Below are 17,899 nucleotides of genomic sequence, written 5' to 3' on the forward strand. Positions count from 1 at the left end.
ATGTTCAATGATCATATTATGTTTTTGTTTTTGTCTCCATGCGTTTGTTGTGTATGTGTGTGTGCACCTCATCGTGCGTGTATGTCTGTGCACTATGTGTACATGCGTGCGTGTGTATGTGCGTGTGTATAGACGGCCGAAGTTGAAATCGAAGAAACCGTTGTCGTCCAAGAGGTTTCCAAAGCAACCAAACCTGGACTTGTCACAGTTACAAGCAGCTCTCCCACTGGCCCACCTGCAGAGCAGGAAACAAGAGAGCAGGAAGTGAAGGTTGAAGTGGAAGTAGTGGTAGCAGGGGAAGCAAAAGCAGTGAAGCAGGAGAGCGTTTCATCTGAGAGCGAGAGCGAGGAAGAAGCGGAGTACCACCCGAATGTCTCTGTATCCTTCTCTCATACACAAATACCAGAAGAGAAAGAAGAGGATGAAGAGCAGGAGAAGAAAGAAGAGGATAAGATAGCGGAGCAGGATGTGTCTGCTCCAGATGCTGCCGCTCCACTTCCAGCTGAAATCACTCAGCCCGCAGAAGAAACCAAACAAGAGGTAGAGGAGTCCAGTAAAGAGGACACAGAGGCAGAGAAGAATAAGAACACAGAGCAGGAGAAAGAAGGTGAGAGGGAGACGGAGGAAAGCACCGACGATCCAATGATAACACCCGATGAAGCTCCTAACGGTCTCGCCCTGCCCGAGGAGGAGGCCGAGACCGGGCTGGTCGCCCCTGCAGAGGAAGACGAGGAGCCCAAAATGAACGGAGAAGCCTCTCTGGTTGAAGCAGAATCCCGACCACAGGTTATTTGTTGCTCTGAGGTAAAGTCTTCACTGGGCCGACTGCGGAGCTTCCCTGGGCTTTGATCCCTCCTACCAGCTGTAGAAACATCCCACTTTTTTTCCTTCTTGCTTACCACAGTGCTGGTTTCCTTCCTGCTTGCGTGAATATTTAAGCCCCATGTACATCCTCACACTCATTTTGTCCTGTGAAAACTCCTTTAGAAGTACAGTTAAATCCAAGTAAAACAGACAGAAGAGTGTTGAATATACAATTCACCACCATTGTCTTGGTGTCAAGTTTCGGTCTGTATTTTGATTTCCACCATTTTCCTATATTTTAATGTCTGTTATCTACTGTCACCATATTTCATACCATTATCAACATGAGTAGTCCACTCCTGCCGCCCATAGTGTGGTGTGTTGCTGTTACTGCCTCCTACTCTGCATTGTATTTTAGTGTTGTGAAGTAAATGGGGCCTAAGTGGGAAGTGCATGTTGCTTTTAGATGTTTATTTTTGTTCTGCATGCTGTATTTCACCTTTTTGGAGTGCGTTTGTGTGTGCGCGCACTTGTGTGTGTCCTCCGTGTGTTTTGGCAGTGATGTTTCTCTCTCTCTTGTTAGTGTTTAATTGGCTTGTCACTGTCACCATGGTAACAGTATTGTGGAAATCGTCATTGCCAACCACTTTGGAAATGCCACCCGCTCATCTTGAATGTCATCTCTGCATGTTGTTTACATTTCAGTCGCCGTTTTTTTTTTTTTTCCTTTCATTTGAGTCATTGCTTTGTTTCATTGGCTCATGTTCTGTGCATGTCTGTGCCGTGTCGTACTTTGAGCTGCATGTTGACACCAAAGATATTTCTGTAGTTGTGCTGCAGTTGTAGCTGTTGCTCTCACATGGTGTTGAGTAGAGGCTGCCGTATTCTGCATTTCGTGGTGTTGACTCGCATGAGTTTCGGAGCTCTCAATTTCTTGCATGAAGTTTGCTGCATTCACTTGCATAATGTTGTGTTTATACATCTACAACTACTGCTGTGAGTACCGCTGCATGTGGCACAACTGAATCACTTCCTTTTCAAAACAATAAATTTGAATTAAAAACCAGAGTTAATTTTGTGATAATTAAGCATACATCTAGTTTTCATTTTCATTTTTTTCTTATTTCTAAACAAAACTAATTATATATTAATTGACTGAAATGGAAGTGACTTTAATCCCAAAGGAAGTTTAATACAACATGTTTCTTTGTTTCCCCAACTGTCTCAGGTTTAATATATTAACCCTCTTTCCTCCCCCCCTCACATCTCTCTCTCCTCCCTCCCCAGCCACCTGTGGTAAAGACAGAAATGGTGACAATATCAGACACGTTTGCAGCCCAGAAAACTGAGATAGCTACAAAAGAAGTGCCCATCGTACATACGGAAACCAAGACCATCACTTACGAAGCCGCACAGGTGCACACTTAAGAAACACAGGGAGCTTTTATTTATGTTTCATTTCCTCCTTACGCGTGTTAGCATTCAGGATTTATATTATATTTGTGGTGAGTCAATTCGACTTTCTCATTACTGTAAAGCTTATTAATGTTAATGTTCCAAAGTGCTTCCCTTCTAGCAACAGTGCATGACGCCATCATTCATTCCGTCTCCTACAGTGAAAGAGTTTGTTGTTGTTGTTGTTTTTTTGCTTTTAGAAGAACTAAGTTAATTTCAAATGAGTTTATTTTAAGTATCAAAGATGTAGCAGGGATTTTCTGTTGGTAATATACAACTAATTGTCTCTTTTTGTCTCCCCCTGTTATCAGTTGGATGGTAATGGCGATGGTGAGCCCGGAGTGTTAATGACTGCTCAGACAATCACCTCTGAATCCCTCTGTACTACTACGACCACACACATCACCAAGGTACACACAGACGCACATCTACACATGCACACATCCATTTCAGTCGGACCAGTGTTACTATGGCGTTTCATTACGACGGCTCAGTTGTTGTATGTTACATAACCACCATAAACATGGCTGTAAAAAAGCTCTGCAAACATAAACACATTTACTTAATCTTTTCATTGTTTCGCACAGTATATCTGAGATCCCCATGGCAACTGCATGGGCAACAATGCACCACTGAGCTGTATCCCACCTGCGCCCAGGTGGGCTCTGATTGGTCACGATTAACCCATTGTGACAGGCATCAAAGCATTGTTGTTATGAATTTTCCTTCCAGACGTTAAAGGGCGGCCTATCAGAGACGAGGATCGAGAAACGCATCGTCATCACCGGCGACTGTGACATCGATCACGACCAGGTCAGTTTCCGGTCACGAAGCAGATCACGCTGCTCTCCCTGGTGTTTCAGCAGCTTGGTTGATGGGTCTCTCTCTGTGTGATGTGTGAAAAGGTTCTCCAAAAATCATTTTGTAGACGTGTAACCAAGGTGCAGCTCCAAATTTTTCTGCTCAGAATTGAAAAGCAGATGACTGGGAAATGATGAAGGTGGCTGCTGATGGCTGCTGACAGCAAAATGTTGATCCCCAGCTTACTTTAATTTAGTTCACAGAGGGTTTTTTTCCAGGTTGCTTAGGCTGAAGGGAACAATTAGGCAGCTGGTGACATGTTGATCATGTTGCTTGCTGTCTGAATTCACGATTTCATGCATTAATCACTGATTAGAAATGCCCGCAAGTCACAAGTCCCACTCAAATTTCACTCATTGGCTGAGATCTGCTACATCTGTCTCTTCATGTAATCATCCATACATCTAGAAAATGGTGTCTTAACCATTTTTTTGGTTTTTTTTTTTTGCCACGTCTGATTTTGTTGCTCATTTTTATTAGTTAATGTTCTGTCTTTGCCCTTGAGAAAATCAAATATTTACTTTTTGGTACCCCAGATGTGATGAATACAACATGCTGCAGCTACACTGAGGAGATCACATCTGAGTTTGCACAGTCCAAATGTATTTGGACAATGACACTGAGAGTTCATTGTTGTGTTTGCCCTGTACATCTGCATTGGATTTGATATGAAACAATGACTCTGAGGTTTAAGTGCAGATGTTCAGTTTTTAGTCCCCTCAGTTTCCCCTAATATGGATGTGACAAACTTTCAAAACAGTATAATTCATAACAATATATATGGATAACAATGATAAAAAGTCTCATTGTCCGTATACATACAGATTGCTGTGATTTTTTTATTTGATTTCTAAATCTTGGCCTGCATTTGTCTGACAACTTGATAAAATACATTTAAACACATTTCAGATATTTGAAAGTGATGGGAGATTAATATTTCCTTTACAATAGAGACTTTGACTTGTGCCACAAACTCTTTTACAAATGATGATTTGTGGTGTCAAAATGCATCTAACACCCTCCAAATATTTCAAATATTTGCAAAAGTAAAAATGTATTTTGGATCTGCATGATCCCTTGTCTGCTGTTTTATTTAAGTTGCCTGTATGTTCTGATTTGCTGGATTTACACAAGATCAACAGATTTGTGTGACATTGAGTTGGAAATGAAATAACTTTTTAATAATTTTTTTCCCACTTGATGTCACTACTTCATATAATTTACATCACAGTTAACCCCAAACACATAAAATGGCACACTAATGGTAAATCCAGCGTTGTCGTCATTTTTCTTTATGCTTCTCATTTAATTTTTCATTTAACTCCACCATTTTCCTGCCCTCTCCCTCCTCCACCCCACCCCACCCCCCCTTCCACTGCCTGCTGTGCTCGGTGCTGCCACTGTGTGGTTGCCCCCCGGTACTGCAGGCACTGGCCCAGGCCATTAAGGAGGCCAAAGAGCAACATCCTGACATGTCTGTTACCAGAGTGGTGGTTCATAAAGAAACTGAACTGGCTGAGGAGGAGGATTGACTGAACTCAGGTAATAATAATAATAGTAACTGCTTATTATTATTATTATTCATGGTGAAAGTAATATTGGAGATGTTTAACTGTGGGAGTGCAGATATATAAAGGTTTATTTGCTGAAGACAAAACGTGAAAAACCAGTACGATGAAAGAAAAACTCCCACACATAAAGCTGCTAAAAGCATCAGCCGTCATCACACAGGCCAAAAGTGTTCAAGGAAGAAGAGGGAATATTAAATTTAAGCCGTGACTGATGGAGGTCTGTGTGTGTGTGTGTGTGTGTGTGTGTGGAGCACAAGGGGAATATTTTGAGAGGAAAACTGATGTTAAGTGCCACTCATCACAACCCCCAGGCTGATTGCCTCCAACTGTATTTTCCCAGAGCTGAAGGGCCCATCATGACTGTTTTCTCTGTTGACGTTGATCGACCTTCATCACCCCGAGACGACCGACCTTGACTGACGGAAGACGAGGAGAGGAGGAGCAGCTAAAGAACAGGAGGGAGAAGGGTCAGACTGATGGAGAGAAGTTGCCAGTCGGGTTTTTTCTTACATGTCTGTGGTGCATCTATAAATCCCTCACTCCAAAACCAAGTAAAAGAAAAATAATATCCTTGCTGTTTTTGAGGGAAGAAAAAGAACCACTTTGTTAGCTTAACATTCGTAGCGTGTTTTTATTTTTTAATAGTGCTTTTTTTTCTTTAACTGTTTGTTTTACAAAAAGAGAGATGATAGTGTTTCTGTCGTGTATTGAAAAAATAAAACTTATAGGAATGCACTGATAACAAATTCTGATGAGATACAAGGCTAAAAATGATGACTATAACTGTACTAATGATTTCACCAGTACCAGTGACCTTCAGTAAAAAAAGTTTTGTTTTCTTTTTAATTCCACACACAGGAGCTTTTATCTTGATCATTATTTTTGTCAAAAAGTTTGATTTCTGTACTTGGAATCTGTATCAGCAGTGGAAAAGTGTTATTGGTGCATTCCTAAACAACAAAAAAAACATTATTTGTTAAATTACAGCTCCCTCCCTCACATCAGTAAGTGGAGAGAAACCGAAATATAACTCAAAACTTCAAAAACGTTTTACAGTAACAGGTAGGCTTGCAAGACAACACAGAAACACCACTGTCAGATGATGGTAGAAACCAGATGTGTCACATTATCACATTTTGTTACTAATAATTCCAGAACATAGGGAGCTGTAACTTAAAATACTGCAGTAAAAACCAATCAGCCAGGTTTTTTTTTTTATGATTGTCTTTTTTTCTTGTAAGTATAGTTATTATTCATCCACATTCCTTGTGTGTTGACTAGCAGCTGAGTGAGTTCATTTTCATTTCATTTCACTTTTTATGAAGGTCAAAGAAGACAAGACATTTTAACATTTACAGTATGGAAGGAGTCTTAATTGGATCAGTGGGTTTAACTGTATTTTACAGTTCATTTTTACTAAAAGGAAATGAATTAGAGATGAAAATGAATGACTTTAAAGCTGGTGTATACAACTTTCTGTACAGTAAACTAAATGAAGGTTATTAGATGGGAGCAGTAATCCAGCTTTTCATTAGCTAAACGCTCTCCCTGGGCCCGCCCACCGTACGACACTAACCATTCCTACTGGGCCGCGGGGGAGCGAGGGAGCAGTAGACTGACTTTTGATTGGGAGATAGAGGGGACCAGTAAACAGAAGGATAACTGGGAGATAGAGGCGGTGCTGCATGGTGCCGACCGTCGCCTACTTGGGAGTGAAAAAGAATTTGAACATTGATGCATGTTGGCCTTTTTTTCTATGGCAATGGCAAGTTTCAGTCATGTTATTCTGCATCCTGCGGTGAGTTATAGCAGTTTTAATGTACTTAGGACAAAGCTTAACACACAATCTGCAATTTTAAATTATTCTAAGAGAGTTTTGTGCCGTGACCAGCACAGGTACCAAAATGAGGACACGCAGCTGGAACAACTTGAAACCAGTTCTGTCCGAAGTTCAGAATAAAGCAAGTTCTACCAGTTTGCTAACTCTGCATCAGAGCCTGTTTGTCGTCGTAGTTCAGCACTTAAGCTCACTCCCAGCTTCATTTCACGTCAACAAAACCTGCTAGATATAATGAGATTTGGAAGCGAATTAAGCATGTCTTCACGCATTTTTATCCTGAAAGAGTATCTTGAGTGAGTATAGATAGAAGGCCACTGTGTTGATTGGTTTGAGAGTGTGTTGATAACAGATTATCTCTTCGGCTCATACAGTACGTTTAGATAAGTTTATCTTTGACACGATGCCGGCTGCTGTGTTGTAACTGTTTTCACAGCGACCAAATATTCTGCTGCGTTAATGTGATTTTTTTGTGTTTCAGTTTCCAAATTACATTCAGCTGTTTCTACCACGCAAACACAACACTCTGAATCTAACACCACACAACAAACAGACGTGGAAACAGTTACAGCATAATAGTGAAATGCAGCTTAAAGGGAAGTGTATCAGAGGGTTTGAAGTGCTCTTGAAACCCCCTAAATGGAATCTCATGATGTTTTATTCATTTTCTGTGTCCTTTAACCCAAATGTTGAGCAGACTTCCACTTAAATGTGACTTTGTTTAAATGTTGGTGGGATTAAATGGGTTAGAACAAAGAGCTCCAGTCTAATGCATTTAGTCGACACAGATTTTGAGTGTGAGCAGCGAAAAACAAAAACACATTCTTTAAAATCCAATTGATTGTATTCAGAGAAGTGCCACAAATTTATTTATATAAAAACATTCCACCTGGACTTGCCTAGGTTTGACCCTCCTGTCTGACTGGACATAGTGACATTTTACATTGGACTCAACACAATAGTTAATCTGCTTTTAATGAAGAAATATTGACACATTCTCCTCATCTAAAATAGTGTGTACCTCCATAATTTGAAGCCATTTTAAAACTTTCTTTCTGGACTGACACACGTCCAGATGATGGAGTGGTAATGACCGTCTTGGCGTTTTTATTGGGAAACACTGGTTTGACTTCTACTATGCAGTTAAATGACATTCCAGACGAGGGGAAAAGCTTTAACCTCTAACCCTCTTGTAAAGAGACAAAGTAGCAGAAAAAAAAAAAAAAAACACCAGGCAGCTTTGGAAGCTTTCACTGTTCAAAACAAAAAACCTTTTAAAAAAGCATTGGTAATATCACAGCAATGGTATTTGTAGCTTTTCTCGTAACTTGTCGTCTTTTCCTTCTGTGGAACTGGTGTAGTTGTTGAAAGGTGGGATCTGTTGTGCCCCCCTCTCTTGAATATTTATAACATCGTCACAGTGTTTTTTGACATTGAAGGAACACCGCTACCAATCAAATTTTCTGCCACCATTTCCTTTTTGTACTTTTAGCCACAGATTTAACCTCTCTTCAGGAGTGGGGGTGTCTGGGCTCTTTTATCCTGTCACAGGAGCTTTGGGGCTGCGAGGTCAGGTTCTTCCAAAATGTTTGTAGCTCTTTCTCATGAGTTTTTATGTGAGATTTACCCTGAGAAAAAAACAGAATGACAAATGAATGTCTTTCCAACAGTAACTTTTATTAAGATAAATTTAAAAAAAAACAACAAAGATGGAGTTGGGGTTGACTTTTGGAAGTTTTACGCTGTTACCACGGAAACTCCATAAGGTCTTTATATACAGTCCATAAAGGGCACTCGTGGATAAGAAAAAGATGATTCTAGGCCAGCTGATTTTAAAACTGTCAGGGATCTCAACATTATGGAGGGCATCGTTACATTCATCCGATTCACACAATGTCATGACTTCCTGTATGTGGGGGCTGATGTTTTATCATTGGCGTATAATCTCATAATATTTAAATCTCAGGCTCTGTACTACAGTTTGGACAGATAAGACAGAAACCAGCATCATTTTGTATTTTAATCACATTAAAAAAAACCTCACTTTCAACAAAACTTTATAAAGAAACAAGTTTTGGAAAACCAACCAGCGGCCTCATTGCTCCCTCGTAGCCAACCAATGATCACCAGTAGGGTTTTTCTATCTAGCAGCTTAATTGTCTTGTGTCTCCCCCAACACACAGTCACTCCTCCCCTGTGTAACACTGTTTAAATAAAGGATTGTTACTCTGAAATCAGTTTGGTCAGTTCATTCCTTCATTCATTTCAATAAGTTCACGTGATTCAAAACTACCAAGTCTTGTATGTTAACGTACATGAGTTGACCTGTGCTTTGATGGCAGCATTTCCTACAGTTACATTTGTCAGAAAAGGTTTAGATGTTTCCAGACTGTTGCAAGAGGTACAGTGATTTCACAGATGTATAACAGCAAATAGTTTTCTACACAGGCTTCAAATTTCATCCTTTTAAGGTGGTTTGATCACGACAAATGTCTCTCCCATGTATTTGTCAGTCTTCGTATCAGCCTCATTGCTCTGTAGAGACAGGCTGAACCTACACTAACTGGCAGGACTGAATGAAACAGTCAGGACAGAGTTTAGAGTTTTTATGCTAAAACGTAATGTTGAAGAAGCGTGTGTCCGGTCAGGTGTGTGAATGCGACCCAACGCTCCTCCTCCTCAGGTGTGTGCTTCTGTACATCTGCCTGTGGATGGCGCTTCTGTCCTGCTGAAACCCGGACAGATCAGCCTCAACTGGGGAAGAAAGAAAGAATATAGACAGATCAAGATTGAGGAAAATATAATATGGGTCACAGAATATAAACCACATGGCGAGTAGCTTGGTTTTAGTTACACACCAAGGGTTTATGGGAGTCATTAATTTAGCCTAGCTTTGGCAACATTGAAATATTAACTCTTAAATTATACACTGTGTTTCAGCAGTTTTCCCCGACATACTGCACATTTCCATATTAGTTCAAACTTTTTAAAATAATTAAGAATGATACTAGTCATTGAACGAGTAATTATATAAGCGCATGCGCAATGAGGGCCACTATTCGATTAGCCCTCCTCCTGTTGTGGTGATGGTCACAGGTGTGTCAGCAGCAGGTAAACAAACGTCTGCAGTTTAACTCTTTAATGCAGTTAAATAAATCGAATAAGAATAAGAATAATTCTTCTGAATCTTATCACAATATCTCGAACCTTCTAACTTGCTTATTGCATTGACAGCAGACGTCTGTTTTGCAGTTTAAGTTAGCTTACTACTTAGCTAGCACTAAGCTAGCTCAGAAAATATAACTACTTTGAACATTATTGAATATATTTCATATAAGTAACCTATACTTGTAATTGACAGTTTCCCATACATTGCTTTCTTGGTTGTTTACTTTTTGTTACTAGAAATGGGCATGTTTAATTAGAAGCTTGAAAGAATGGCTTTTCATGTTTTGCAAGCTGCAGAGTTTTCCCATCCGGTCTGGTGAACGTTGGATGTCTCGACACAAAAGTCACTTGGGGAAAGGCAGTAAGGACCTCCACATCACTGAGTGAGTTTATACTGTATTAAAAGTGCCACACTGCGGCAGTGTACACATCAGTTACCCACATTAAATGCAACTTTAGCATCTGACTGCTTGTTATTTAATCACCAGAGGACAGGTGCTGACAGAAGTATTTCTCATCAAGTACCGAGTCAGTAAAACACTAAACTCTTAAATGGAAAGTGCTTTTCTTTAGTTTGAATGTAAGCTGCAGGTGTAAGATTAACTGTAATTGATTCTAACTGGCTTCAGAATAAACAGCAGACGATGCACTGACACACTGATTCTCCTGTCCTCTTCATTGAGTCAGGCTCATTCATTCTCATTAAAGACACAGATCTTTAAAAGCAGTTCACCAAAGAATAGTTTAATTTTTGAAAATGCTGAGTATTTTGCTAACAAAGCTGGGCACTGTAATTTTTTGTAACACATACAGGAGTAAATAGTGTATTTGTTGATTACTCTAATGCACATTTGTTGTTTTATTATCTATGGTGGGATGACTTTATTTTTTTTATTGCTTAAACCAGTGTCCATGTTCATAGTTCTGTTACAGCCCAACAGTGCTGCTCACTGATGTGTTTTTAGTAGTTTTTGGTCAACAAGAGGAGTAAGCTACATCAGATGCTGGATACACATATAGTACCTGTAATATTCTCAGTTCATTGTTTGTTCAGGTTTTTAATGGGTTTTATTGACAGTAAGAAAAATATAGAATATCACTAGATTTGTCCACTAATTTAGGATTTAAACTAAAAGCTAGTCTTGATGGGGACAAAATTGTAGTCACCATGAACACACCAGACTTTTTGGTCTTCACACAACAGACATCTGGACGAACTGTGAACTGAAATTTACAAGGCTGAAATGTATTTTTTATCACAAACTGGGACTATGCTAAAGAAAGTCTACATAAAAGTAATCTTCACTTTCATATGAGAGTGGGAGCAGATGATGAAAGTGGACCTATGATCTTTACAGGATGTGTGTATGACTTGCTATGTGTGTTATGTCAAAGCAAAGAGCAAAGGGGTCAGGCTCACCTATCAATAAAACGCTTGTTACCAGAGCACACACACACACACACAGATGAAAGAAAAGCCATGTTTCCAGGTTTTTCATGCAGTACCCAACACACACACACACACACACATTTCCATATCTACATTTACACAGAAACCAGGCCAGTATAACTAATGCTCTCAGTGATTATTATCTCCAAAGTCAAATTTTGTTTCATCCTGAAAATTTCATTTTGCCAAGTTCTTAGGGTTTTTTTTTTTTCTTGTAACCTATTTTGGATGTTTTTCATCATTTAGAGTGTAGCTAAGTTTCGGAGCACATAGACATTTTTTCTACCTGGGAGCAACATGAGCTGTCAGTTACTGTTCAAAAGACAGTGTGACTATGAGAACTCTACAAGACACAGTTGGTAGTCTGTGTGTGTGTGTGTGTTTGCGAAGGTTAACTATTTTGTTTTGCCATGGAAGATGGTAGGAAAATAGAATATTTTCTTGACATAGACAAAAAGGTGTGTAATAAGCGATTGAGAGCATGAAGTAGAATCTCCCATTTGGAGTACATTCTTTATGTAGAAATCCTTCCAGCATGGAGATGAAGGTATGTATTTATAGCACAGTATGTGTGGCCCTAGAGAAAACTTCTCCTCACAGTATTCATTTAGCTACACGGCAGCATTGTTAATATAACATAGCAAGTGGTCTGTACATGGGCTCGACATGAAAAGTTAATAACATGCCTACCCTGTCTGAGTTTCCAGCTGAGGTAGATAATCAGTTGCAGCAGCAGCAGACAGACAGACAGAAACAGCAGGAGGCCCAAGAGCCAGAGAAGAAGAAAGCTGCCTGTCTCTCCATCTGTCTGTGTGATGGTCTGTCGCAGGAGCAGAGCCACGTCAGCCCAGGGGCCGCTCAACACCTCCATGCTGCTCCAGTCCAACAGTCAGAGAAGAGGAGAGGTCAGGGTACATGTGGTAGTAGGAGAGATATCTGACACATGGTCAGATAAGGTGATTTTCAGGTCAAAGACATCAAGGTTTCTAGGGTGAGACCGAGCTAAATTAGTTTTTAGATGTGCAAGTTATTTTAGAATATTTTTTAACAGCATTTTAATGACTGTGTTCATTAGGAGGTAGCTGAATATAAGCAAAGTCTTTTGAGAATAAAAATATTAATACCTGCTGAAGAAGGAAACAAGTCAGAGGGTGGCATAGTGTAGATGGCCATTATTCTTTTCAAAACCACCAAGATTTCCAGGCTCATGTAAGAACTTAACTCAAAATGAGACTGGGTAAATGTTGTTGTAGCTCATATTTTACTAGTGAGCACAGTCTTGTCCACATTGTTCTAAACCATAATATATAATTCATGTGATTTCCATGAAGGAATGGAAAATAATTTCATTAAAGTAGATTGGTTATTACCTTTCAGGAGACAAATTGTGATGGAGAGATTGTAAAACTGTGGTACAAAATTGTGTAACAGCTAATGATATGCATGTTTTACTTATAAACTGCAATAATGTAACTCATAATCCTGCACCTACAAGATGTGCAGTCTTGATGTGTTAAAGACACAGCATTTATCAGATAGACATGCAGGTATTCTACACAATCTACTTACAGTTTTTGGGATTCCTTAAATGTAAATTTAAATGACTTGCAGATGGCTGTTAGATATCCTCGGTGAGCTTCTGCATAGTTGTCCCAACAGTTGTACTTCCAGATGTTAAATTGTCTCCAGTAGCCAGCATTGAAGTGAAGGTCAAAGGTGACGCTCTGGCGATGGCAGTCACATAACTAATGGACTTAAAAGGAACTTGTAGAATTCATTCAGTGTCACACCATGTTTCAGTGCAGCAGGTAGTGAAATATTCCAAAGAACAGCTCCTCAGTGAGAAAAGATGGTTGGCTCAGTCCAGAGGTAAAAGTCGTGATTCTCTTAATGATCTCTCTCTCTTCTTTTGTGTCCGTCTTTCTTTTTTATCTCTCTTTCTGGTTTCTTTTTCTCACCGTCTCTCTCTCATTGGTAGAAGTCCCACCTCTGTTGTTGTTGACAATGTGAACTTTGTTCTGTTTCAACAGTCAAACCTTGTGATTACTAAGAAGATTAGCTACACTAGCCTGGCCACTGTGTTTTTCTACATTAGTGTATTCATGTCTGTATGTAAGATACATGAATATAGAGTGAAATGTGTGAGCAGTTACTACAAGTTTCAGTGTCCTCAAAACAGTAAGAAAATTGTGATACTTGTTTGTCCTCTGTGAGTGTGCTTTGTGGCCTCCAGTAATGTTTTGATTGTTGAACCTTAGACCTGCTTGCTCACAGTGTCATAAAACACACACACACACACACACACACACACAGACACACACACACACTCGTTTTTTCCAGCTGGTCCTTCTCTAATTAGAAATATGTTTCTAATTTGTCTTATCTCCCTCCCTCTTTTCTTCTTTTGTTTCTCTTGTCTTTTCTGTGTCCCTTTCAGTCTGCCCTTTGTCTGTTTATCTTCACCAACAGACATTGATACCCTCTTGATCAGGGGGAGTACTGATTAAGTTTAAAAGGAATTGATGGCATTAACCTTGGCTGCGTGAAACCACAGTTTAGTATTAAAGCTTAAATATAAACTGTTTTTGGTCTCCACCAGCACCTGAGGGAAATATCTGTCTGTTTAGCTCATTGCTAAGTTCACCAGCTAGTTGCTATTTTTGTCTGCCTGCTATTTGGTATTGGGCTGACAGTACAGTGGATTTTAAGAGCTTCTCACTTTTCATGCCCGAAAAAGATAATATGAGAACAGTGAAAGTGAATCAAAACATTAAAGTTGTGGGCCAGAAAACCAGAACAAGGAGCTGAAAGAAAAGCTCTGTAAAGCTGAGGGAAACTGCAGAAAGTGTCCATGACTAATGACTAATGACAGTGACCCCTTTTCACAATAAACAGAATAGATCAGCTCTAACCAAAACAAAGTATATAACCACTGATGTAAAATTCAGCTGTATTTGTGTTAATCCTCATGGTTTCACAGAGCTATTGCTGTTGTTGATACTTTGTACTGCACTTTTTATTTTTCATTTGCATACAGCTTCTTTGAAAGATTGCATTGTAACAGATATTATTCAATGTATTCAAATGTATTCAGAACTTTGAGCTTTTCTTCCTATTTTTGGTTGTTCCTTTGATATCTGGTACATTTATAGAGATCCATCATAGAACTGGATTTAAGTAATGACTGCATTTATAAAACTAGTGATGGGGATATCTGAAGAAATAGATCATTTGGGTGTGGGTGTAGGTAGTTAAAAATAACAATAAGGATCTGAGAAGACAGATTAATTTCCAAGTCGAGGTTACTTTTCTTCATGTCTGTCCACATTAATGTTGATATACTGTATGAGTGCAGATTAAACTCTGGCACAGTATCTACTGGTCAATCCAGATGTTTGATCCTAACAAGCTAACAAGCTAGCAGGGTGCTCTAAATTCACAACTGAGGCTGTTGCGATATATTTGCAGCCAACACGTTTGTTCTTACTTGTCAAAGCAGGAAGTATCTCTGTCCGCTGTGTAGTTTGACACTTACTTACTTAGATCTCAACATCAGTGCTCTTGTCAGGCGGGAACTCATTTACACAAACCAGTACTCTTCTCTCATGGGAGTTAAAAACAGGCTTTAGGTGATAGAATCACAGACATAATTTGGCTCAGGTTGGTGAGAAGCGCTGGCTAATTGAGTGATGGTGTCATCAAGATCAATAGAATTGATTAGCTTTGTTGTTTCCCTGATTGATTAGGAGATAATGGGCTTATTTTGGTAAAAGAAGTGTGTGTGCGTTTCTGTGATTTTGCGTGTTTATGTGCCTGAGTGCCTGTTTTCTGATTGACTGGGGCACAGTGGAGCTATTTGTGGAGAATTGACACACACACCACTCTGATCTGAGTGAGTGTGCGTGTTTGAGTGATGTGTTCCGTGTGTTTCTGCTTTATGTTCAAAGGAATAATTATCAATGTGTGTGTGCGCATGTGCCCGTCTTATTGATCACTCGATAGATTTTATTCTGTTTGTGGAGACTTTTGAGGGAGAGACAGAGGCCTCTTTGAAGTTAACCTTCAAGTTTTCTGGCGTTTTCATGTATTGGCGTGATAAGATTTTTTTCAACTTATTTTGTTTACTTTGTATTCCAACATTCCACGTTGAGTTCAGTCAATACAGTGAGACAATAAACAGAGCAGGAAACACACAAAAGAGACAAACTGTGTAACTGTTCATAATTTATTAGACATGACTGATGAAACATTTACGTGGCTCTTGTGGGAAGAGGAAGTGAAACTCTAGTTTAAAATCTGTTGGAAAATCTCCACCGAGCAGCCATAACTCTGGCTAAATGTTTCCTCCAGATTAGATTAGACTGCTCCCCTGATACCCGGAAGGAATTTTGGATCATTTTTGCAAGCTTCCTCCAGTCTGAGATGAACAACAAAATTGGAAAAAAAAAAGGGGGGGATTGTTTTTGGGTTCTTTGCAGCAGCAGCATTTCTGTCAAAGCTAACAAGCCCTTCGGTCAGTTTGTTTCTCTCTCATTATCTCTCATCTCCTCTTGTATACTGCTGCTGCCAGAGCATGCATCGAAAATAGCAGAATTACAAAAAAATGTACACAAGGGAAAAACAGAAGCAAACATTTGCTGAACAGAAGCTGTTACACCATGAGAGGTGAGGCGTCATTGAGTGAAAAGATCAGGATTTTGGGACAGTGATGGCTGTGGTGGAACAAAGCTCGTTCTCAGCGTTAATCTCAACACTTTTTGTTAAGTTTTTACCCCGTCCCACTTGGATCTCAGCATCCAGCCTCTTTTTTTAGTAGCTTGTGTTTATGTTGCCTGAATCAGGAATTCTGCCTCATCTTTCTGTCTGTCTGCTGGTATAGTTACAAGGCAGCATCCACTTTGATATGTGTTGTTGTCTGAATGTGTGTGTGTGTGTGTGTGTGTGTGTGTGTGTGTGTGTGTGTGGGTGGGTGGTTGTGTGTAAGTCATCAGTACTGTGGGAACGGATCCTGTGTTTCATTGATTGTACAGTGTGATGAAACTAACTCAACTCTTTTCTGTCTCTCTCTTATGGCACCACAGCTGTCTAATTGGAAGGAAACAGAAATATAAACTCAAGTGAAGTGAAATGTCCTTTATGTTTCCCACAAATGTTGCAAATGTATATCTTCACACTCTAACCACAGTTATTTCTGATATTTGCGCAGCAAGTTTGAAAATGATTCTTGTTTGTGAACTGTAGCCTCAAAAACCACAAATGCACATTATTGGACTAAGCAGACTCTGCAGTTGTTTATTATTTGTCTAGAATGCCGTTTAATCATGTGACAAATTAAACATTTCTTTCTCCCAGAGGACTTGCAACACTGTTATCTCTTCAGAATTTCCTCTTTATTACAAGAACCAGTTTGGGCTCAAATGTTGTACTCATCCTAATGTGATAAAAAGGTCATTTTAAAAGGAGCGGATATTAGTGTTGTCGGTTCTTTGGGAAATAGGAATCACAGTTAAAAGCACACAGACAAGATGGATGGTTTTCTTTTCCTTTTTTGCGAACTCCAGCCCGCCTGTAAGTTCCATGTTTAGCAGTGTGAGTAATGTTTCTCATGCCTTTGGCTGTTGTTTCAATAAATAGTGTAGTCATTTTACGCCCTTTATCATGAGACAGTAGTAGAACAGTTGGGAAAGATGTCTCTGTTCGCCTGTCATTCCTTCCTTCATCTGTTCAATCAACAGAAAAGTAACCAGCAGCTATTGTGATAAATGATTAATCATTTCAATTATTTTTCAAGCAAAGATGCAAAACAGTTGCTGGTTCCTGCTTTTCTCTCTTTCTTCTTGTTGTGAATCAGATATCCAGGAAATGTGTTAAATATTAATAACATGATCTCTAATGATATTTTGCCTCAAATGGCCTCTCTTTTATCCATGTATCTGTTCTTTTTAATTGAGACTGAATCAATTAATTTACACTCAACCATCCATTTTCTAAATTCACTTATTCTAATTAAGTTGCATCTCCTGTGCCCTGGTTTATGTCCTCCTCTGCAGCAAACCTATTTTCTTCTTTAGTTGTTTGAATGCATCTCGTGCATTTGAATTCATATTTGAGCAGCTGAAGTTCCCAGCAGTGCAGAGTGTTCATTGTGTTGGTGTCTGTGTCTGTTTCTAACAGATAACACCTTGCTCCATCACAGTCCATTATTAAAAGATGAGGGGAGACACTTCTCTCACTACTTTATCTTCTAATTGGCACGCACAGTCAGGAGGCTGTCAGATGTTCAGGCACAGACGGGCCGCAGGGAATACACAGCCTCCTGGACGTTCTATGATACATTTGCACAAAAACAGATTGGCAAAGCACAGCCTTTTACAGAGAGCACAGGTCAAGTCATGTGTTGCAGTGCAGTGTTGAAAACATCAACCATAAAGATGTTGTTAGAGATGGAGTGATGGAGAGAGATGACTTGGACATGAAGAGGTTTCCAGGAAACGAAAAACTCCTTTTTCTGAGATGACAGGATGGAACAGGTTGTTTCGCAGCAGGATAAAATGTTCAGATATTAGTCCTTGCTGCAGTCAGGCTGTCACTACAGTTTCAATGTGTGAGTGTGTGTGGGTGAGATATACAAGCAAGGGAATGGACCTGGAGCAAAGGATTATGATGATAAAATGGGACTGGAAGTACAAAACTAACATGTTAATAGTTTTTGTTTTAAGCATAAATTAATGTCTGCCTGCTGTTTGGTTTGTG

General features: G+C 39.5%; 1 protein-coding gene and 1 long non-coding RNA gene across 10 annotated transcripts in view; one reads left to right on the top strand and one right to left on the bottom strand.

Moving 5' to 3' along the window:
• epb41l2 (erythrocyte membrane protein band 4.1 like 2) overlaps positions 1-8,762 on the top strand; it is a 50,227-nt gene extending 41,465 nt beyond the window's left edge. For 7 of the 8 annotated variants that reach the window (XM_018696054.2, XM_051071955.1, XM_051071954.1 and 4 more), the window contains 6 exons: positions 133-804; positions 2,092-2,220; positions 2,571-2,669; positions 2,992-3,072; positions 4,548-4,662; positions 5,032-8,762. In XM_018696054.2, coding sequence (XP_018551570.1) covers positions 133-804; positions 2,092-2,220; positions 2,571-2,669; positions 2,992-3,072; positions 4,548-4,652 — 1,086 coding nt within the window. In that variant the 3' untranslated portion in view covers positions 4,653-4,662; positions 5,032-8,762. The remainder of the gene's footprint in view (positions 1-132; positions 805-2,091; positions 2,221-2,570; positions 2,670-2,991; positions 3,073-4,547; positions 4,663-5,031) is intronic. The other variant, XM_018696061.2, reaches the window with a different exon arrangement.
• LOC108896816 (uncharacterized) lies at positions 8,185-13,329 on the bottom strand. Of its 2 annotated transcripts, none has more exons than XR_001963187.2 (3): positions 12,716-13,329; positions 11,837-12,132; positions 8,185-9,282 (listed from the first exon to the last, which is right to left on the bottom strand). It is a non-coding gene; the product is annotated as an uncharacterized LOC108896816 (long non-coding RNA). The 2 variants fall into 2 exon arrangements; XR_001963188.2 differs by having other exon boundaries at positions 11,837-12,018; positions 12,716-13,263.
• Between the last annotated feature and the right edge of the window lie 4,570 nt (positions 13,330-17,899).

Source organism: Lates calcarifer, linkage group LG7_1 (genome assembly GCF_001640805.2).
Source record: "Lates calcarifer isolate ASB-BC8 linkage group LG7_1, TLL_Latcal_v3, whole genome shotgun sequence".
NCBI classification, from domain to species: domain Eukaryota; kingdom Metazoa; phylum Chordata; class Actinopteri; family Centropomidae; genus Lates; species Lates calcarifer.